The sequence below is a fragment of the Nematostella vectensis genome, chromosome 7 (assembly GCF_932526225.1).
Source record: "Nematostella vectensis chromosome 7, jaNemVect1.1, whole genome shotgun sequence".
Lineage (NCBI taxonomy): Eukaryota > Metazoa > Cnidaria > Anthozoa > Actiniaria > Edwardsiidae > Nematostella > Nematostella vectensis.
The window spans coordinates 16,489,589-16,513,191 of NC_064040.1; the positions used below are offsets into that span (position 1 = coordinate 16,489,589).

A 23,603-nucleotide genomic window follows, 5' to 3' on the forward strand; every position below is an offset into this window, starting at 1 on the left:
ATTTAGCTAAAAAAAAACCAGTTAACATAAGTAAGCACAACATTCATGGGTGGGGGGGGGGGGGGAGGTGAATAGGGGTATGTAAATCCGCCGATCCGCTACATTTTTGGGGCAAATCCGTGGATCCGCATCATTTTTTTTTAGATCCGCATGGTTTGACAGATAAACTATAGCATCGATTGAAATTTATTTAAAATCCGAAATCCGCGCCCGAATTGTAAAAAGATCCGTGATCTGCCGTTCTTCCAAAATCCGCCAATCCGCTGAAATAATAATCAAAATCCGTAACCGTGAGCATTTCGGGGCCGAATCCGCGAACCTATTCACCCCCACCCCCCCATTCATCATATCATGCCGCAACAGACGTTTCACACCCCAAATGGGGTAAAAAGCTGTATTTGTAAGAATAAAATTCAACGTCCTGCATTAAGCTGCGAGTTAAATTGCACCGCACAGCACTGCTGGCAGTGGCGGATCTAGGGGGGGAGGGTTTAGTAAGGGTTTAAACCCCTTCCCCCCCCCACTAGGGCTGCCAGGAAGCCAAATGTAACAAACACAATTACCTCCTCTCCCTTTTGTCACTGCGCCAAACCCCCCTTTAGAGAAAAGCTAGATCCGCCTCTGGCTGGCTCGAAACTTTGATCTCTGGTCTTTTGGGGAGGGGGCCATTTGACTGACCAGGTAGATCTTTAATGCTATAATCAAATGGGTATGAAACTTTCATAGTTGAATTCAAATACACACATAAGACCTTTATAAGCATTTATAATAAGTATTTATATAAAATGTTACAAACAATTAATTTGTACAGTGACATCGAGTGTATGATTCTGCATGGTCTGCTTTAAAGTAGGATACTATTCTCCGGTCTACACTTTGATCTGCGTGGCCCATAGAAAGTCCTCTTCCCTCCCCTATCATAGCTATAGTAGCCTACTTGCAAGCGATCGATGGACTGTTTATCTCGGCGTCTTGAAATAATGGCTATTAACGCTGATAAATTCTGGGGTTTCTTCGCTACAAAAAACAGTCTATTGCCTGCGTGTAGGCTATATCATAATGCTAAAAACGTATGTATACAAGGGACATTATTTGTGTGAAAATACGAAATAAACATTTTTTACGGCATGGTATTTTCTCTTATAGGAAGTTGTAACCCACAACATCTCTCTTAGACCCGCTCTGAAGCTCTAAGGTATATAAACTCATGTATCTGAAGAAATAAACAGCATAGCGACGGTCTTCAAAGTCCCGCTTAAATTTTCAAGAAGTTTTAACTCATCAAAAAAGATACCCCGTTAATGAACAGGGTTCCACTGTATTAGCAATTCTAAGCGTTGTGTATTGTTATTGCTATTGCGTTACATATTACTGTCACAGAGCCGCACACCACTGTCACAACATAATAACGGTTACGGTTTAAGAATTTCAATTTATGCTGTTAGGTACACTGCCATGGTGTTACGTATCAATCGGTTCGCGTTACACATCATTGTCACGGTGTCACGCATCACTCTCTCAGCGATCAATGTCACGGTAATACGTAAGAATGCATTGGCTCTACTAAAAATTGTCACGGTGCCACGATTCATTATCGCAGTATAATCACTGTGACATCCCTTAAGTTGCGTTACATATCAATGTCACGGCGCCAAGAAACATTTCCAAGGCAAAACATCACTGTTAAATCTCTTGTCGTCACACATCATGGCATTGTTATTATTTTGGCACAACTATGTCCTTCTGCTACTCCGCACAGTCCGGACATCACTTGTGTCCAGTCCCATGTCCGAAAATTTGGTCTCAAAAAACGCCGAGAGCCGCGCGCCAGCCTTGGTCTCCTTAGAACGCGGTCTCGAGCGCTCAGCGCAGTCAATGAAAACCTTCCGAACATCTTCCAGGAATTCGTCGATAGAACCGTATTGACTGCTGGTTAACTTTTTTTGAATGGTGGCCAAATTCAATCGGTCGGATTGCTGCAAAAGAAGTTAATCATTAGACCGTAAAGCAAGGTTAGTCAGATTTGTTAGATGGGATTGCAGCTAAATATCAACAAACGATTCAACGCATGAAGAAAAAGGATGCCCCCTCCCACTATGAAAATTAAGAGATAGCTTAAGAGTTATGCGCTGTTTTGTAGGATTGAAATGATGTCGAGGAACAGGCTTGTAGTACGGGACTATAGGGCTGGAGCAAGAACAACTAAATAACAACAGCAATAGGGACAACACCATCAAGAGCATGTACAATATCCCCCTTTACCTTTCCACGTCCGGTGGACCCGACGAAGGGATCTGCGTCCTCGTGCTCCATTAACTCGGTCAGCAGTTTCTCGCATTTGAGCAGCCTCCCTGCGAGTCTAGGGTCACGTCTGGCCGTGGCTTTACGCACAGGGGAGGGGGAGCGTGAGGAGTCGGCTGACCCTATCCCCTTGGCTACGCGCTTTACAGGCTTGGTTGCGGGCGACGCTGAGCGAGACGACTTGGCGCTGTCCGTCAAACGCGGCCGCTTTGCTTGACGGGTCCCCTCACGGGACGCCGAGGTAGGTGGGGAAGGGGAGCGTTTACGCTTCTTTTTGCTGCTGTCTTGTTTAGGTTTGGTCTTCTTGGTCGCACTTACCGGTTTTTGTTTCCCTTTTGCTTTTTTCAACGCTTCTGGAAATTAAGGAAGAGAGAAATGACTAAGTTGGCGGTTTTTGATCGTGATTTGAAAGCGGGAAACTGTAATTCACGCATACCGCATTTACTCGTACGATTTTGCAACTCGTATTTTGAAATTAGTGTTTTTTTTTTCAGGCTAGCAAAATACCAACAATAAAAAACGCAAAAATCGTGATATTCTTATTACATTTCCTAATCTCTCAAGATTTACACTTTTAGTTTACATCTTTAGTTGTAAACACTAAGGATTGTGTGATCGGTGTTTTTTAAAAGAGCGTCCAGGTTAAGATACTTTACCTTTAATAGTAGACTTCTTGACTCGCGCCTTGCTCGATCTGTCTTCATCTGCCCCTGTGCACACCTGACACGCCCAGTTCCCGCGAGGCACGCGGCGCAGCGGGGGGTACGCGCAGTGCACGTGGTACGCGAGAGGGCAGATGTCACAGCACAAGAGCTCGCCGCCTTCGCTACACACGGCGCACGTGTCACCGTGGTCAGACTCACCAGCACTCTCTTCTTCTCCTATACAAAAGTATTGGGTTAAATGGAGTTTGGGGTGTCTACAGGCGATTGACAAAACGTTGTTGTCAACCGGCTCTGCGACTATGCGACAAGCCCGCATGTAAGGATGGGTAAAAACCATTGAAGCGCCTAGCTGCATATATTATACCGCATCCAATGCTGCATTCACAACCAAAACCATTTTAAGTTAAACAAGGTTTTTCTTTGCCTGATAACTTGCCAAGTTTCTCATTGTGTTGAATTCTTACTAGCTAAATGATCACTTAGTGACATGTACAGCACAGTCTAATTCAGTTTTGTTCTTGGTTCTGTACACTCTTGGGGGTTTGAGATTTAAACCAGTTTTATTAAACCACCTTTAAACTGATTTGAGTGCTGGTGTGAATGCGGTATAAGTCTGAAGTTATGCGGTGGCTAATTTATATCTGCAGCTAAGCGCTTCAGTGGTTTTTAACCATGCTTACATGCGGGCTTGTCGCGTAGTAGCGAAGCCGGTTGATCTGCTGCTTTAAAAATAATCCATTGACTTTTCATTAATACTTGATTACTCGCTTTAGCTTCTTGCAACAATGCAAAGAAAACACTATCTCTGTGTCTTATCCAAAATCTTTTTCATCATCACCACCATCATAATCACAATCACTATCACTACCACAATACGCTCTACTGTAACATCACCATAATCGTCCTATCAGCACCAATACCTTCATTATCAACCCTCAAAAAACTGCATGCAAGCTCATAAAATAGGTAAAACGTGACTTTTATTGACTGTTTGGACATTTAATGGCAAGCATAAAGTCAAGCCCCAACCCAAGTTATACTCCTGTTACTGTTGCTACATTACTTATTAGCGTCGTCATGATCATCACCTATCGTACTTACCACTGTCGCTGCGATTATACTCCTCCGTATTACTGTTGCTACATTACTAATTAGCGTCGTCGTGATCATCACCTATCGTACTTACCACTGTCGCTGCGATTAAACTCCTATTTTTGTTGCTACATTACTAATTAGCGTCGTCGTGATCATCACCTATCGTACTTACCACTGTCGCTGCGATTAAACTCCTATTTTTGTTGCTACATTACTAATTAGCGTCGTCATGATCATCATCTATCGTACTTACCACTGTCGCTGTGATTATACTCCTATTACTGTTGCTACACTACTAATTAGCGTCGTCATGATCATCACCTATCGTACTTACCACTGTCGCTGCGATTAAACTCCTATTTTTGTTGCTACATTACTAATTAGCGTCGTCATGATCATCACCTACCGTACTTACCACTGTCGCTGCAATTAAACTCCTATTTTTGTTGCTACATTACTAATTAGCGTCGTCATGATCATCACCTATCGTACTTACCACTGTCGCTGTGATTATACTCCTATTACTGTTGCTACACTACTAATTAGCGTCGTCATGATCATCACCTATCGTACTTACCACTGTCGCTGCGATTATACTCCTCCGTATTACTGTTGCTACATTACTAATTAGCGTCGTCGTGATCATCACCTATCGTACTTACCACTGTCGCTGCGATTAAACTCCTATTTTTGTTGCTACATTACTAATTAGCGTCGTCGTGATCATCACCTATCGTACTTACCACTGTCGCTGCGATTAAACTCCTATTTTTGTTGCTACATTACTAATTAGCGTCGTCATGATCATCATCTATCGTACTTACCACTGTCGCTGTGATTATACTCCTATTACTGTTGCTACACTACTAATTAGCGTCGTCATGATCATCATCTATCGTACTTACCACTGTCGCTGTGATTATACTCCTATTACTGTTGCTACACTACTAATTAGCGTCGTCATGATCATCACCTATCGTACTTACCACTGTCGCTGCGATTAAACTCCTATTTTTGTTGCTACATTACTAATTAGCGTCGTCATGATCATCATCTATCGTACTTACCACTGTCGCTGTGATTATACTCCTATTACTGTTGCTACATTACTAATTAGCGTCGTCGTGATCATCACCTATCGTACTTACCACTGTCGCTGCGATTAAACTCCTATTTTTGTTGCTACATTACTAATTAGCGTCGTCATGATCATCACCTATCGTACTTACCACTGTCGCTGCGATTATACTCCTATTACTGTTGCTACACTACTAATTAGCGTCGTCATGATCATCATCTATCGTACTTACCACTGTCGCTGTGATTATACTCCTATTACTGTTGCTACATTACTAATTAGCGTCGTCATGATCACCACCTATCGTACTTACCACTTTCGCTGTGTTCATACTCCTCCGTATCACTGTTGCTCTCCTCTTCAGACTCGCTCTCCACCTCACTACTATCAGACGCCTCCTGGGCAGGAACCTTTCGACGCCGCTCACCCCGCCTTGGCTCCTTGGGTCGACAGTCAGGGCAGAACCAGTTCCCCTCTGGGATGTGCTTGATTGGTGGCTTGAGGCAGTACATGTGGTGGCCGCGGTCACATGCGTCACAAAGCAACATCTTCTCTGCGTCACCCTTGCGGCGACACAACTTGCAGCGTGCATTCAGCACGGACTTGCTCCAGGCGATGGAGCCATCCAAGGTGTTGAGGTGCACAAATACCTGGGACAGACTCGTACAGGCCGTCAGGGATTCTTCCCAGCGCTCCAGGACTGTCTTGTCCTTTTCCTTGTTCTTCCCCTTTTCCTTAGTAGTGTCACTTGCGGTATTGCTGCTATCAAGATCTTTTGCTAAACACAATGAGAGGATTAATTAACAATGATAACACTCGAGGGACTGCGATTTTAAAGGCTGTGATCAGGACAATCCTTGATTAAGTTACTTTGGCAATGACTCTTTAACTGACGATTTCCTTCTCAGCTATACCTACCCATAGCATTGATTGCAAATAACAGTTTCTCTTCTGGAATTACAACAACAATACATGTAAATAGTCAAAGAATGAATAAGTCATTGGTCAATACTATCCACTAAATTTGGGCATTTTCGGCATGTACTCTTAGAAAAAGTGGATAAAATACCGACACCCCTCTGCGAGCTGCTTCACATGACATATCAATTTGTCTTTCCAAGAAGGGCATATGCTTGCTATACTAACTCACCGTCTTCCTGCATTGAATCCTCGGTCTTTTCATGTGTACCATCATCACTCCTAGTCGCCTCATCTTCTTTCTTGCGCTTTTTCTTTTCTTTGCTCTTCTCGTCCGCTGCTGCCTTCATCATGGCTTCATACTCTTGAAGGGCATTGGCTGCAGCCTCTTTCTGCCGCTGGCGCTTCGTCTCCTCGTCCTCTCCAAGGGGAGGGCAGAGGTACTTTGGATCAACGCCTTTTTCGACCTGGAATAAGTAAAAAATATAATAATAAATTTTTTCGCCATACTTGCACTGAGGTATTAATGCGAGAAATCTAAAACTAAAAGGTACTGAGAAAAATATAACAATGTTCAAGGATATGAACCGATCACCCAGATCGTTTCATAGAATGACTGCTAGAATGCCAGATAATAGAGCATGGTTTAAGGGGAGGGTCGTGTACCTTAAGTAGAGCTAGTGCCAGTTCCATGACGGCAGAATTGACAGCAGAAGGTGTTGGGGTGACACTGCTGAGCGGGGTTCCTGTGCGAGACTCAACCGGGACAGCAGGAACCTGGATGCTAGTAAGCTCTAGCTTCAAGTGAGAGGGGATGGCAGCGAAGTTTGTGGGTTTGCTGTGGTCCATCCGAGCTAGCTCTGGATCTGTATCGTCCACGATGTCTCCATTTGTCAAGGGCTTCGTATCTACCGGTGTTGTGTCGTCCGATTGATTTGTGTCGATTTTCTCAGGGCCGTTGCAATCCTCTTTGAAACCATTAACTTTTTCAACTTTTGTAACAGATATTAAATCATTTCCATTTTCGCTTATTTCTTCCATCCCGGTATCGATTTCCATGTCCTGCTTCTGTCCCGTATTTTCTTCAGGGCTTATTTTATTTAAAGAATCATCTTTCTCAATGCCAATTTCCGAATTAAATTCACATTTCTCATCTTTTAATTTCCCAGAGTTAATAGTCTCAGCGTCACATTTCTGGCTGTCTTCCGATTCCTGTTTCACCAGCTCATCACGTTTCTCTGCTTCTTTTTTACTAGCGGTTAACATTGCAAGTTCCTCCATCTCCCAATCATCATAAATCCCTTTCTCTATCTCTTTCCTCCACACCATCCTATCCTCCACTCCAATCACACCCAGCCCACCCTGCCAGATCCGATCTTCCAGGTCCAGAATCTGGTCTCTGAGGTTAGCCTCTGCGAAGTCTTCCATGGAGGTATACCGGCTCTTATCAACTCCTTGTTGACCACGTGTTCGGCGTGACCGCACGGGCTTATTCTCCTTCTTATGCACGATATTCACGTCCCTAAAGGGGCACTTATTCACTGAGGTCGCTAGCTTCTTGAGGTCACTCTGCAGGGCCTCCCTCAAGCCCCTCTCCCTGTGCCCTCGGGGGTTCAGGTTGCTTACGAGGCTCTCTAGGTCCTCTGGGCTGCTAATAAACGCCCACTTGGTCACTTCCCGCTCAGACACTTTCTTGACATTCTTGAGCATCTCTTCCCTCTCGGTTTCTGTCAGTGTGATGGTAGGGATGTCATCTTTCATGAGTTTGTTGATGTCCCTGTTGAGTTTCCGTGATTCCGCAGCCGTCTCCTTGTTGTCAGTAGAAGTGTTCTTTGTCTGCTGCTGCTCACCATCTTGTTTATTGTCTTCGTCGTACTCATCACTCTCGCTCTCTTCGTCATCCTTTAAAAGACGCACAAAAACGCCAAATCAGTAATTATGTTAAGTCAGAAGGTAGCATTATCCATTACTTAAAGCCGCATTGTCACCAGTTTAATTCCGGAAGGCCGACGGAAACCTCAACCGACAACAGACATAAGCCCCTATTAGAAACCACGCTATTGAACAGGCCATTCGCTCTAAATTATACATCACATCCTCAAAGAAACTTCCAATAGACAGTGCTTTTACAATTTTGAAAAATTTATCGCATTTTCCGTTATTTGAGCTAATCTCTAAACTTAGCTAATCTCCGTTATCGGAGATTAGCTAAGTTAGAACGCCATTTTATTACTTATTGCGAACGAGCCACATCAACAAAACCATGTTGATTTCAGCCCATTTGAAACTCACGTCTTCACGTTTGATTTTTTTAAGTTTGAAATTCGCGAACACTGTTTGCTAGCTGTAAGCACTCGCAATAACGTGTGCTTCGTAAGGTCATTGGCCTAAAAAATTCCTTAACAGAAAAATAACCCAAAATGCCACACACCTCAAAATCCTCCTCTTCCTCCACTATTGTTTCCAGATACTGGGGCAACTCCGGCTCGTCATCTTCTATAAACAACCCCTTGAGACACCTGAAGGCCCAGTAGCGGCGATACATGCGGTCTCTCCCTAACGGCTGCACATTACTCATGGCTGTGCCTTTACTTATCTCCTCTAGATAGTCTTTATCACGTCGCTCTCTCTCCAGCTTCCTTTCCTGTGCGCGGGCCTCCTCTTCCTCTTGTGTCAACATCGATTCGTCTGCCAAGCTCTCGTTTTCTTTGTTGTCGTCATCTTTGGTGGTCTCTTTAACTTCCTTACCCGTCGTTGCTCTCTCGGATTCGTTTGATTTCTTTTTCTTGGAGTCGCTTTTCTTGGAATTCTCATCTGGGTTCTTCGTTTGTCCGCTAGGCAAAAAAGAATAAAATGTTAAGTTTGCCAACCCGAGTTCTAATCGAAACAGGCAATTCTCACCTGTTTTTTTTTTTAAAGTTAAATAAAAATGAATTAATGGAAACTATGCCAGTTTACGCTAAAGTTGGATTAAAAACGAATCAATGGCAACTTTGCAAGTTTGTTGGGTCAACTCACGTTGGTTCCTTCGATGCTTCTTTCTCTTTCTTGAGTCGCTCCTGTTCCTCCTTGTGCCTCGCTCGCTCCTCGACTTTTCTCTTCCACTTGGCGGCAGCCTCTTCTTTCTCACGACGCTGATCTTTCCACTGGTCCGACAACCATTCGCGGCGAGCCTTCCGCACTCTGATAGAGTTCAAGGTGAATTTAGTTAAGGCTTAGTAGCAGAACAGGTAAGTATAAGCAGAGGTCAGTGCTACAAACGAACAGACAAATGCGAAAACAAACGAACTAAAAACTGAGAAACAGATAAATATCAAAAAACGACAACAGAAAAATACACCAAAAAGCAAACAAACAATGGGACGATCAATCAAATCTAGACAGAGAATGGGCGGTAAACAAACAAAGATAAAACAAAATAAAACACTAACAAACTGGCAAACAGAAAAAAAAACATGAATATAAATCAGACATATAAGTCACTCAGTTAACCTCGCAGTATTTTTGTTTTACAGACTCTTCATACAGTATAAAGGCAGCTGAAAGAGCCCCTTGAACACTATTGAGTAAAATTTTTAACAAAAGTATGAAAAAAAGTGTCCAAACGTCTCACCTGTCAAATCCTTCTTCTACATAATCCCTCGCGGTGGCATAGGTGACAAGCTGGCCACACAATGCCTTGAGGATCTTCAATTTATCCTCAGTGCCCAAGTCATACACCGTGCTTGTCTTGAGGGATCGGATGATCTCTGGCTCACTGTGACGGAACTCTACACCTACGTCATCGGCGTAGGTAAAGCCACCACGCCCATGCCAGCGGTAATCATCACAGCCTAAGGGATGCAATAAAGAAGACTTCAATTTTGTATCCATTGTAAAAGGTTTGCTTTGTATGTTTATACCAGTCCTTGATAATTAACTACGTATTCAATGTTTGTAAGCTGTACTGTAGCTTCAAGTCCTTTTTTACAATCCATTTATAGAATTACACAAAATTGTCAAATGTTCTTGGGACCCAAGTAGTGATCATGCAAGTTCGCTGTATTCGCTGATACCTAGTGGTACAACCCTAGTTGCATATGGGTTTGTGAATACATAAGTGATTCCAATAAACAAGTGATGTGGCAGTATGGCATATGGGTTTGTGACTACATAAGTGATTCCAATAAACAAGTGACGTGGCAGTATGGCATATGGGTTTGTGACTACATAATTGATTCCAATAAACAAGTGATGTGGCAGTATGGCATATGGGTTTGTGACTACATAAGTGATTCCAATAAACAAGTGACGTGGCAGTATGGCATATGGGTTTGTGACTACATAATTGATTCCAATAAACAAGTGACGTGGCAGTATGGCATATGGGTTTGTGACTACATAATTGATTCCAATAAACAAGTGACGTGGCAGTATGGCATATGGGTTTGTGACTACATAAGTGATTCCAATAAACAAGTGACGTGGCAGTATGGCATATGGGTTTGTGACTACATAGGTGATTCCAATAAACAAGTGACGTGGCAGTATGGCATATGGGTTTGTGACTGCATAAGTGATTCCAATAAACAAGTGATGTGGCAGTATGGCATATGGGTTTGTGACCACATAAGTGATTCCAATAAACAAGTGACGTGGCAGTATGGCATATGGGTTTGTGACTACATAATTGATTCCAATAAACAAGTGACGTGGCAGTATGGCATATGGGTTTGTGACTACATAATTGATTCCAATAAACAAGTGACGTGGCAGTATGGCATATGGGTTTGTGACTATATAAGTGATTCCAATAAACAAGTGACGTGGCAGTATGGCATATGGGTTTGTGACTACATAGGTGATTCCAATAAACAAGTGACGTGGCAGTATCGCATATGGGTTTGTGACTACATAAAGTGATTCCAATAAACAAGTGATGTGGCAGTATGGCATATGGGTTTGTGACTACATAATTGATTCCAATAAACAAGTGACGTGGCAGTATGGCATATGGGTTTGTGACTACATAAGTGATTCCAATAAACAAGTGATGTGGCAGTATGGCATATGGGTTTGTGACTGCATAAGTGATTCCAATAAACAAGTGACGTGGCAGTATGGCATATGGGTTTGTGACTACACAAGTGATTCCAATAAACAAGTGATGTGGCAGTATGGCATATGGGTTTGTGACCACATAAGTGATTCCAATAAACAAGTGATGTGGCAGTATGGCATATGGGTTTGTGACTACATAAGTGATTCCAATAAACAAGTGATGTGGCAGTATGGTATATGGGTTTGTGACTGCATAAGTGATTCCAATAAACAAGTGACGTGGCAGTATGGCATATGGGTTTGTGACTACATAAGTGATTCCAATAAACAAGTCACGTGGCAGTATGGCATATGGGTTTGTGACTACATAATTGATTCCAATAAACAAGTGATGTGGCAGTATGGCATATGGGTTTGTGACTACATAAGTGATTCCAATAAACAAGTGATGTGGCAGTATGGCATATGGGTTTGTGACTACATAATTGATTCCAATAAACAAGTGACGTGGCAGTATGGCATATGGGTTTGTGACTACATAAGTTATTCCAATAAACAAGTGACGTGGCAGTATGGCATATGGGTTTGTGACTACATAGGTGATTCCAATAAACAAGTGACGTGGCAGTATGGCATATGGGTTTGTGACTACATAAATGATTCCAATAAACTAGTGATGTGGCAGAATTGGCTCTTTGTAGAAAAGTATACTTTCCGTGAGCCAATCCTATTTCTAGTTTTAAATTTAATAACCAGAATATCACACCCAGATACTTTAACTAACTATACACTAAAACTACTCACCTATTCTTGCCCCAGATGAGAGCAGATGGAGTCGTAGGAGCTCGGTGCATGTGTAAGGGTCCATGATAAGCTCATGGAGTGGTTTTCCCTGGTGCAGCAGAGGCCATGCGGCTGCCATCACAGCAGACTGAGATACCACTGCCTTGCGCTCATCTTCGTCTTCTATCTGAAGTGCTGACTTTGCATCGGCTGCAGTCTGAAGGCCTTCGTCTTCCTCTTCATCCATGTGTGTGCGCAGGATAGCACCAAGCAAGAACTGCAACAAGTCGTAGTACACACCTTCTGCATCATGTTCTGTCAGCGCCTCCTCAAGCATAGCTGAAAAACAAGGGAGAACAATATAATAACATTGAAGATGCATACAACCCTTCACTGTAGATACAGGACCAAGCTTAAGACTACAATCATTTGCTCTGAAACTCCAAGTACACTTAGCTAATGACTTACAGTTGGAATACAATAAGCAGCTTGTGGAGGTATAGAAACAGGATAATTTATATAGTTACCACACGGTGATTGATGAGTGACAGCTCACTTTCTCTTTGAACTTATCGAGCTGCAGACACACGCCCGGGCATGCGACAAGTGCAGGGATCGGGGCTTATTTTGTCTAGGCGGGAAAAAGAAATGTTTTCCCGCTCAAATATCGAAAGATGTCATATAACTTCCACATGAATTTGAATTTTTACCCGAAACAACAGAAAATTCTGCGAGTTATCGACAGAAGGCAAAATGTTTTATTTTTAATGGAGAAGTGAAGAAGGGGGATAGAGCAAATCAAATTATTATCTGGTCATCGGATGCCATTTAACTTTTCGGATGAGGAAATGCAACGGTCTGTAGAAACATTTTTAAAAATAAACCCCGATCCTTGCACTTGTCGCATGCCCGGGCGTGTGTCGGCGGGGCGACAAGTTCAAAGAGAAAGTGAGCTGCCACTCATCAATCATGTCTCATACCAACATCACAACATTGGCCGTAACTAGGCAGGTTTTCGAACAATGGAATCGAGTGTTGTTTCACTCCCTTCCTATTTTATATAGAACCTAAATACGAAGTTAGGTTCGGAGAGCATTCAGGCTAGTCACGAACACTCAAGAGGCTATGGTTACTCAGCACTGTTCAAATGTTTCGAGAGTTGAAAACAATGATCGCGTGGGTTTTTAGAAAAGAGAAATAGAAATATAACGAGAAGGGATTTCGCCGAATCGGGAGGCAGGAGATATTTTGCACAAAGGTTAGAGATATTTTATTCACTGAATACAATATTCAATACAAGTTGGGGATGCATTTTCGGTTATTTTATTAGGAAATCGCTGACAAAGTATCCTAATTCCCGTGGTTACCATATATATTACATTGCACACATACAGTACTTTTAATGGTAAAAGGAGGTGAATGAACAGACAGACAATTGTCCAGCCAGACAGACAGATACAGATCCAGACAGAAAGGGTGTGCAACTTACCAAATGTAAGGCCTGAGGGGAAGTCATCTTTTATGTCAAACTGAGACCCAAAGACATTCAGGAACTCCAGAACCATGACAACATCACCAAACAGATGTGAAGGGAACTTCACCCTCACAGGAATAGGGTTGGGTAGGTCCTGAAAGTCAAACAGGTCAGTCAACAGAACTCCATCACATAAACAATAGGCACGAAATTCAAAAATCTGTGACAAAATGCCTAGGTGGGGTAAAGCTACAATATCATTACACATGTGTACCTTTAAGTCATCAAGCTGCAAATCCTCTCTAGGGCGACTCCACTCTCTGTACCAGAGGGCTTCTTTCCTCTTTTGCTCTCTCTGCCGCTCTCTTTCCTGCGGAAGGGTCAACCAAACTTTCCCTTACATTTTCATTCTTATTTCACTTTTTTTCATCTTGATTAAACCAAAGTAGAGAAAAAATAAATGTTGTTGGAAAATTGGGAGTACTGCAACAAAATTGGGATTGGAGGGCACTTTTAACCTTATAGTTACCATATTATATGATTCGTTTATAAAAAAATCCACATTTCCTGTGATAACAACCCTAACCTTGTCTTTTTCAAGCTTCTTCTGGACTCGCTCCTTTTCCCTCTTCTCTCGTTCTACAGCTCGATCTTTCTCTTTCTGCAACTTCTTCTTTTCCTTGTCTTCTTGGATCTGCTGCTTTTTTTTCTCTTTCTCTTCCTCTGCCAATTTTAGCTTCTCTTCATGTGTGAGTTTTTTCTTGGACTTCTTTGGTGCGTCTCCATCATTGTGTTTCTGTTTTTTCTTTGCAGGGGCTTCCTTACCCTCACCTCCAGTTGCTGACTTCTTTCTTTTCTTGGATTTAGATTCCTTGTTCTTTGAAGGGGAATCAGAAAATACTGGCGGATCGCCAAGGTCATACTTGTTTCGGTACTTTTCCTGTAACAACAACAAATGAATTTTGAAGAGGACATGGAAAAACTAAAAAAAATTGCATGTGCCAATGTCCTGGGTTAAAGTTTACCTTTGAATAGAAAGCTACATGATTGGTCAAATCCACTGCAAAACTACATGTTACTGGTTAAAAAGGTGAACACAACACAAATACTACTGTACTTATCATATATGTTATATCATGATAAGCTTTGAATTACTGTACCCTTTATTTATATATAAAATTAAACAGGGGGATAGGCTTGAAAAAGAGACAGCAGGAGTGAAGGGCTCAAAATTGGGAGGGGTGGAGTAGTTAGTACTATAAGCACATCAAAATGCTGACATACAGTATGTCAATATGAAGTTCTGTATTTCCTCATTTTCTTAAATATTTTTTTCATGTACAAAGACAGTAGGGCGACTCAAGTTTGGCTGACCTCAACAATGTAGTAGCCATCATCTGAGGATATTGTGCTGCGCATACAGGAAATTCGCAGAAAATTCTTGAGTTTGTCTCTTGTGAAAGATCCCCTCTTGCGACTAAAATAACAATAAATTTTTTTGTATAATTCATACAAAGATGGTTAAGAACAAACAAATTACAGGCATGCTGTACCCCCATAATACTGAGGATACATACAGCAAATGTTTAAACCGAATACAATTAATGACAAACCTCAATTCCATTTTCCCAAAAATGCCAAACCAGAGCCCATACATTGGTATCAAATTCATCTATAGCTATTTTCACTTATCCTGAGATGAAGAGCGGGCAGATACTGTATTCATGTTGTGATGTCACAGAGAACATCAAAGTTGGTCCACAAGCAATGATACGAGCATTTGAAAACAGTTTTCTGCATAGCCCATAGCTCCCCCCCCCCCAAAAAAAAAAATCCCCTTTCTGTAGCACAAAGTCTACGGTATCTATCAACCTAAATGTAAATATCAAATACTCTTTGAATCATACACACACACATCAAGTTGAAACCAATTTTTGTTTACTTTTAGCTAGCTCATGGATTTGGGATAATCTACCTTATGGAAAATAACGATTGTCAAACTAAAAACTGCTTTTATCTGAAATCCTTCAAGGCCAGCCCTGATGTTGTTATCCTAATAGTACTATCATGAAAAACCTCACCACCACATACACCTTACCTTAGACAGCTTCCACTGACAATTACAATTTCGTCTTTTGCCTTCTTGACATCCTTCTTTTTAGAAACCGTTTCAGGATTAAGTTTCACAGCATATTTATAGTCTTGTGCACTCGGCCAATTATATGCAGCCTTCTTTTTGGGTGAGCCAGCAGTCCCTACTCCTTTACTTTTTTTGCTTCCTTTTCCATCATCGTCATCATCCTCAATTATGATAACATCATCATTTGTGCTACTTTTTAAGGCCCTGGGTGATTTGGGAGTTTTGTTAGGTGTTTTATCACCTGTGCTTCCTTTATGTTTTTTATCACTCTCAGAGCTAGAGCGACCCTTCCCTGGAGATTTTCTGCTTTCTTGACTATCTTTACGTTTCTTGGAAGGAGTACTTTCCTTACACGACTTTGATGGTGTCCCAGAAGATGACTCATTTTCAGTTTTGCTTTGCTTAGGGGAATCGAATGGGTCTGCTGTGCCATTTACCATTTCACCTGGTTCTATGACTCTTTGAATAACTCCAGTCCTCCTATGGGAGAAATGGTAATGGAATCAGTATTTACAGCAACATTTTAACCATGAGTAAATAAGAAAAAACAATGAGATAATGTGATGGTCTTTTGCATTTAAAGTATTTGTATCCCAAAAACAATTGGAGAAGTTCTTTTGACAAACTACCTGACAATGCATGTATGACTACAATATTGTAATGGCTCATATAAGTGCCTCCCTTGCACCTATGCATACAAGTACCTTGCCTAAGAGGGCAAAAAGGAATAAGCGCCTGCCCAGAAAGTCTTGCAATTATAACAGACTTTGATGAAGAGGGAGACTTCAGTACATTAGAAGAGAAGTAACAAAAACAAACAGTACTACTCAGCAAAAAAATTTCATTATTAAAAGCTTATTTTGCAATGGTTCTGAAAATTTTTGTTTCATCATTGAATGTTGTAAAGAAGCATTTTTTATCTTGAAATAAAAACCACCCCTATATTCATAAGTGTCTCACCTAGGACATGAAAAAAATTATTAATATGTCGCTTATTCAAGCAATTATGGTAACTATATGTTATATACAGTTTGTGTACAAAATTGTATAAGTAATTAACAAATACTGCTGGTTTAATATAACAGAAAAAATAGTTGCTCAACTGCCCTTCTTTATGATATAAACACAATACAAGAATAAATGATAAATTGCTATATAATATGAAGTAATGGAAATATTTAATGAAGAATATGAAAAAATAATTTGTTACGTAATAAAATATTCAAATCAAACTTATACAATAAATAAGAATTATGAATATTTTTTATTAAAACTGCTAAAACTATTTTTTATTGCTACTTTTTAATTTCTTGTGGCTTTTGCTTAGTTCAAGGGGTGTAAAAGGAAAATAACAATGCTAGTTTACAGTTAAAAAACATAAAACATATGAAAAATAGAAGTGCATGAAATGGTGAAAAATTGGAATAGTGCAAAAAAATCACTGTGAAAGCGCAACTTAACTCAATTACTGTTTTCATCAGGCAAATTAACTGGCAATAATGACTATTACTAAAACATTTGTTTTTATAATCCATAAAAAATAACGATAACAACGTAAGTTATAAATTCATCATGAAACAAACCTGATGCCTATCAAAACTCAAAATCCTAAAAAAAAGACAGACATTATTTCTCTTGAATTTCATTACACTTTTCAAAATGGTGACTAGTCCTAAAGAATTGAAATCACAAAAAATGAAACAAAAGCAAATTTTGAGTGATGAAACAACATTATATAGTGTATGTTATAGTGTGATAAAACAACATCATCAAATTGTGTAGTATGTAATAATAAGAGTATTGAAAAACTATGAAAATGTTGTTGTTTCCATGGAAACATGATTGACATGATGGTACCACGTGCCATACCAAGACAGACCTGGAAATGCTAATCTACCTTACTTTTGATGCTTCATCCAAAATGGCTGCCTAAATATCCCCAGGGAACCCAATACATCCATCACACCTCAAACTTTGAGATTCAAAAATGAGGGCAAATCTACCCCTAGACCACTCCCAAATGACCCTATACCCTATCCTGGTACATAAGCAACAAAAATAGATTATTTCCAAGGGAAAGAAGATATTTTTAATGACGCAAAAGCGGAGCAAAGATGGTTTGATTTTGGTTCTCCTCGCCATAGCATGTATAGTGGACCCTATCATCCACCCGGTTCTACGAAAGGGGGTAGCGGGTCGAAGAAAACTCTATTTCTCCTCTCACGTCAAAACACTACCAAAACTAGACAGCTAAATGCTTACTTTGTATCATTGTGCTGAAGTTCGACTTCTTCTCCCTCCTGGAATCGGTCTTTTAAGTAGAAGAAAACTTCATCGCATAAATTAGCGAGCTTGCCACGATGTGTGTGATGTACCAAAGTCAAGACCGCTTGACGGAGCGGAGCAGACAAACTTTCGCCAATAGCAATTATATCCTCCTCGGATTCCTCGGCTTCTTCGTATGTTAAGCCAGACTTCCCAGTAAATCGGCAGCTCCATACTAAACTATTACAAAGAATAGTTCTCTTGAAGAATGCCCTAGGAGATTAGACGAGAAAGAAGTGTGTTAATGTAAGAAAACATAGAAAATACGGTCTCATGAAATGAATGAGACTTTTTCCCGGATATCGATGTGTAAGCTCGACTTATTCCCACACTTACTCGTACTCTCTGAAGACTTCATTTGTGTGAGTGCACACGAATACTTCTTCGTTAGGTTTTAGATCCTTTGGAGGTTTTTCCGGGGTAAACGGCTTTCTGTTCAATAGAGGCATGGATGACAATTGAAATACCCGGCATACACCAACTCGAAACTCTGAGAAACTGGCGGTAAAACGGGACAAAGCTACTCTAAGTTCAACTACTGTCTTTCTCGGAAAGACCACCAGACTGTGGAATCAGCCGTTGTTAAAGAAAGAGAAAATTGTTCCAGTATTTGGCTGCAGAACGAAGAGATCTCTCGGTTATTCTGTACACCCGTGCTTCTATAGGGTCACAAAAGCCGTACGATTCAATAGAGGGCCATGCACCACACTAAAGATCCGATGTGCGGGCTTTGGCCGGCGATAATTCCACAGGAAAACCCTCAATTTCCATTAAACTCAATATATACACACTGCATATGTTACAAAATAGGAATTCACGGGTAGATCGAGCACAAGTCCTTTTAAAACGGTACTTTTTCCGGTTCTAACTTTATAAAGTCAGCAAAAGTGGCCATACCACATTTTTGAGTTTTGCGGGTCCGGTGGGAGGGCCTAACATCGCAAATACGCGTTCTGATTGGTCAAAAGGGTTTGATTGACAATAAAGTCTGAAACATGCGCCAGCGGTATTACCCATGAGATTTCGAATGTTGTGAAAACTGTGTGGTGAAGTTTGACGCGAAAATGTAACAAATATTATACAGTCTTAATGCTTTGGTCGGCGTTTTGGCGTTGTTTTAAAGGGACTAATCTCTTGTCAATAGTCCAATTGCAGAAACTCAGGTAAATATAGCTGGAAATTAATGACAGAAAATGACAATCAGCTAGAGAACATTGATCTTACAGAACTTTGACAGCGAAGTTTTCCATGGTTATGATTGTTCTTAAAATAACATTAAAGACTACACTACCATTTTCAAATTTGATATTTTATTATAAAAATGTTTAGATAGATTTTATGTTTGCTTTTACATTGTTGTTGTGTGAGGATATTTACCTGAGGTGCACTGTCACTGGGGGGTGGTCACTGCCAGAGGGTTTATTGCGTCCCCAGTGGTTCTTTTACGTCCCTTCGGTTCAGGTTAATGTCGTGCAGCTTGAAGAAACGGGACCTCCGGTTTAGTGTCCTTATCCGAGAAGACTGGAAACACAAGAGAATTACTTCAACTAACTTGTGACACAAATTCGAATCAAGGCAGGAAACCAGAAAAAATCCCCAGTTTGAGCCAGTATTCGAACCTGGGACACAGTGGCGGTGAGAGGCCGACGCACACAATAGGCCACCCGTGCTTCCACTGAGCGCAATTTTATTCTGCATCAGGACTAAAAAAAAGAGAAAAAAAATCTGCTATCTGAGCCTCTGCAAGTTCTTAGCATGTTCTTAAAATTTGGTGAAATCCCAGGCTAAGACATTCTTATAAAAAGGTGCTATTTCTTTACACTCTATTTCTTATGATGCTGGTTGTTGTGTTGTAGGTTTATAAGCGGCAGCCCAAGGCTGTGCCAACCACAGAAAGTGACTGGTCGAAATGACAGCTCAACTCGCTGGCTGCGAAGACACCTCGCTGTAAGAATTTGAGCTATATTGACCCATAAAAATATATTAAATACATTGCAAAAGGTTCTTATTTTATGTCTTATGTGGAATGCTCATGCAAAAGTCTCATGCATTTCTTCTACTGTAGGATCCTTATGTCAAGAAAGCATCAGAGGACAATTATCGATGCCGTAGTGCCTACAAACTAATCCAATTGGATGACAAGTATCACTTTTTGCTGCCAGGACATGTTGTAGTTAGTGTATATAACCACTGTAATTTATATACTTTATATAGCACACGTCATTCAATTTATTTGTGATTTTACTTGATAATGAAACTTGCTGAAATTGAAATTTGCTTTGTTTCTTTTCAGATCGACTGTGGGGCAAGCCCAGGTTAGTCTATACATAGGGACCCCATTTTAAGCCATCCTTTTTAAAGTGTGGTCTTGATTCCTTGATCTTCAACATCTACAATATTCCATATCACTCTGTTTCAATCCTGCTAGTATTCATTTGTTTGTATTTACATAATATTAAGTTAAATTTGATAGGACTGTCAGGGCATATGCAAATCACTTTAGGTACAATCTCAAACATTCTAGATGCTACTAAATGGCTTTTTCTCTTGTAATACACACAAGGTTCATGCATGAACAACAAGCATTTAGAAAGACTAGAAAGCATTATAGGATAAACAAATTGTCTACATTCATGACACCAAAATAACTCGAACTGACTTCAAGTTTTTTTGAGACATATTTGATTTGATGATTTCAAGGTTCCTGGACACAAGTTGCAGTTGAGAGGGTAATCCCGAACATAGGTATAAATTTGTAGCGGTGTTTTGAATTAATTTGCACCTGGACAAGAGATTAAGAAACATCCTTATTAATACACTTATTAATTTGTGTCAGGAGGAGAGCAGGGGCTTGTTGTCGCTATTGATTTACTTGGTAAGGTCTTTCTCATCAATGGCATAACTGTTTTTAAATCAACCATGGTATTTAGATTGTATTGATCCCACTTTATATACATCATATACTTATAAATAAGGGGCACATGCACCACCCTCAAGCTACATACAAAAGGTTTTCTATTTGAAAAATATTTTTCTGCATCCAGCACTCCCTATGAAATTGTGACCGATGCATAAATTGGTCAATAATAAATATATATATATATATATATATATATACATATATATATATAGTAGTGTGGTTGTTGGCTGACAGGAATTTTCACACAAGTATATATATATTTATATATTTCTTTACTGGCAGAAAGGGTTTTACAGTTTCAGGGAAATATCATTTGATCATCTTAATAAGCTTATTTCTGTCTTCTGTTTCAGACATCAAGGCTATTCCAGGGGCTGTTATTATGGGTAGATGTGACTTTACCCACAAAGCTACTCAAACGAAAATATTATCCTTACTTCCTTCTTTTGGTGTAAATGTGATTCTAAGGTAAACAAACAGTCAGTACATTAAACATTAAGCATTAAACACACATTAAACAGCTTCCAACAAAAACTCATGGATGTTAAGCTCAAAGTGCCCACTTGCTTATAAAATGTTTCTGGTAATTTCTTTCAGTGACATGGCTCCAAATTCAAGTGGTAACCATTCCCTTGATCATGAAGCTATTCTTGTAAGTCTAATTAGCACATATTTTGTCAGTATTCAACTTAACACCTAACATCACATAGTCCAGCAGCTATAAGGGCATTGGATTATTGTGCAGCCGTGCGTCCTCTCTCACAAATACAAGCAGAGATTAGAACAAGGGAGAAGAAGCAAAATGTTGTCAGATACAGGGCAATGGGTGCAAATACTTTTGTTTTGCCAGGCCTAGATTGATCCTTATTGACCAGAAGTCAGAAGAACATAATATTATACAATACATACTGTACATGTCCTGATTTAAAATGCAATGGTCTCCCCTCTCCTTTGTATGAAGCTAGTCACATCCTTTGACTTTGTCTGTTTTTGTGTTTAGGACCTTTGTGATTCAGCATTTGAATTTGGTCAGAAGACCTTAAAGCCTGGCGGAGTGTTCCTGTGCAAGCTCTGGGATGGGCGTGGAACAGTAGGTCAGTCACTGTCACTATTAAACTGGTTAAAACTTAGCAGTGAGTTCAAGGTGTATGTAGGAAACCTCTGTTGATTACATAATAGGAACTGCAACATCAGATTGCAGTGATTGCCTTTACATTGTCTCAAGTGCCCTGATAATTACATATATGTTTCCCCCTTTTCATATTGAAATAAGATATAATTATAAACCTTATCCTTTTCCTTTTGGTTTACAGTTTTTATAACTGTGGAGTAAACTATTTTTAACAGTAAAATTGGCTAATATTATAAAGAAGGCTATTATTTATGTTTTCAGATTTTATGCAGATGCTCAAAAGAAGTTTCAAATTGGTCAAGAAGTGTAAACCACAAGCCAGCAGAAAAGATTCTCCAGAAATATATATTTATGCTGCTGGGTTTATCAAATGACCATCATAGAATCTAAACTAAAAAGTAATTTATAGTTCTAAAAATTAATTTGTAGAAAATCATATCTTGGTTTATTTTGTATTTATATATAAAGATATTTTTAGAACTGTCTTTTGAACAATATGAAGACTCTGTCATCTCTATGTGCCAGCAAACCTTCCTCCATGGAAGACCATGGATCAGCATAATACAGGCTTCTAACAGAGGTATAAAACACTGAATGGAACGGGGGAGAGTGGCTGCTATAGCGGACAACCCCGGGGGACTCTCCAGAAAGGTAGACAGGGGTGATCACATCTTTTACTGTCAAATCCATTGTATTGCGACGCCACATTTTCAAAACATCAATTTGTTTCTGTCTTTTGGGATTTTCTGTTCCGCCAGTCAAATTATTCTAAGCCAATCAGATTCTTGCCATCTCTCCCCTTGTGTAGTTGCCTAGCTTTCTGTCGCGACACTGGTTTTCGTCCAGAGGATAGCCAGAGAAGTGCACAAAGTGAGACTCTGATTTGACCAATTGCTCTTCCTAAGGGGATGTTTAACGTTTATCTGTTTAAGGGTTTAAAATTCCTTCGACCTCACCCAATTTGCAATCTCTTTGGGGTAAGAAGTTCTGTTGACCACGCCTAAAGTTTCCTTAGGGTAAAATCGATTTTGCCAATGATCACCCCCTTTTGTTTGTATTGGAGTTCCCCCTCCCCGGGACAACACTGGAGGGGCTGAAGATTAAAAAGAATTAAATAAAGGCAGCATGAAAGAGATTATTTCCACCCCCCCCCCCCTTTCAAATGAGTGAATACTCATTTGAGCTCCCTGGGGGAGCGAGAGTGATTATTTGAAGTGAAACATCTTAACATTTCTGAGGAGCTGTATGTTTATCCCGGGGGGACTTCAAGAAAAACAGACGGGGATGCTCAACAGCAAAATCAATTTATATTTGGCTGACTGATCCTGTATTGTTAGGTTATCGACAATAAAGCTGGAAGTATCAAAAGATCAGTTGACTTTGTGGTTTATTGTAAAATACGTTTCGAGCGATTGGGCCAACATTTAGCATGAGACACCCTACAAGATAGCCGAATCGAAAAAATCCTACCCCCAGTCAAGAAAACCCCTAAAACATAGCAGAATCGGAAAATTCCTAAAACACCCCTTAAGAGATAGCAGTTGGTAAGAATTTTATACCCTAAAAGAAAGGTCGAGAACCCCCTTTATAGGAGAGTTCCCCGGGGGAACAGGGGTAAATGCTTCTTTAAAGAGGGGGGCTTGTTAAATTGAGGCCGTGTGCTACCTCACTGGCGGCCAAAAGCAGCCTTTTTTGTAGAATAGTGCACCCCCACTCTCTCTCTCTCTCTCCC

The 23,603-nt window shown here is 40.4% G+C and overlaps 2 protein-coding genes across 8 annotated transcripts; one reads left to right on the plus strand and one right to left on the minus strand.

The window, feature by feature from the left end:
- Window positions 1-748: 748 nt before the first annotated feature.
- On the minus strand, window positions 749-18,722 carry LOC5516057 (bromodomain adjacent to zinc finger domain protein 1A). Of its 4 annotated transcripts, none has more exons than XM_048729984.1 (18): window positions 18,156-18,722; window positions 17,757-18,032; window positions 15,453-15,974; window positions 14,729-14,831; window positions 13,941-14,294; window positions 13,629-13,724; window positions 13,370-13,508; window positions 11,902-12,219; window positions 9,671-9,890; window positions 9,076-9,240; window positions 8,489-8,891; window positions 6,724-7,959; window positions 6,290-6,524; window positions 6,058-6,090; window positions 5,453-5,917; window positions 2,958-3,179; window positions 2,263-2,654; window positions 749-1,976 (listed from the first exon to the last, which is right to left on the minus strand). In XM_048729984.1, exons 1-18 carry the CDS (start codon window positions 18,266-18,268, stop codon window positions 1,734-1,736), a joined length of 5,535 nt encoding a protein of 1,844 aa, XP_048585941.1. In that variant the 5' UTR covers window positions 18,269-18,722; the 3' UTR covers window positions 749-1,733. The 4 variants fall into 4 exon arrangements, with proteins under 4 accessions (XP_048585941.1, XP_032241705.2, XP_048585942.1 ...); XM_032385814.2 differs by having other exon boundaries at window positions 2,958-3,182; XM_048729985.1 differs by lacking the exon at window positions 6,058-6,090.
- A 104-nt stretch (window positions 18,723-18,826) lies between these two features.
- On the plus strand, window positions 18,827-23,241 carry LOC5516056 (ribosomal RNA large subunit methyltransferase E). Of its 4 annotated transcripts, none has more exons than XM_032385845.2 (10): window positions 18,827-18,982; window positions 19,676-19,766; window positions 19,885-19,998; window positions 20,113-20,134; window positions 20,520-20,564; window positions 20,656-20,694; window positions 21,093-21,207; window positions 21,337-21,391; window positions 21,740-21,833; window positions 22,133-23,241. In XM_032385845.2, exons 1-10 carry the CDS (start codon window positions 18,909-18,911, stop codon window positions 22,243-22,245), a joined length of 762 nt encoding a protein of 253 aa, XP_032241736.2. In that variant the 5' UTR covers window positions 18,827-18,908; the 3' UTR covers window positions 22,246-23,241. The 4 variants fall into 4 exon arrangements, with proteins under 4 accessions (XP_032241736.2, XP_001636165.3, XP_032241737.2 ...); XM_001636115.3 differs by having other exon boundaries at window positions 19,885-19,992; XM_032385846.2 differs by lacking the exon at window positions 20,520-20,564.
- Window positions 23,242-23,603: the final 362 nt, after the last annotated feature.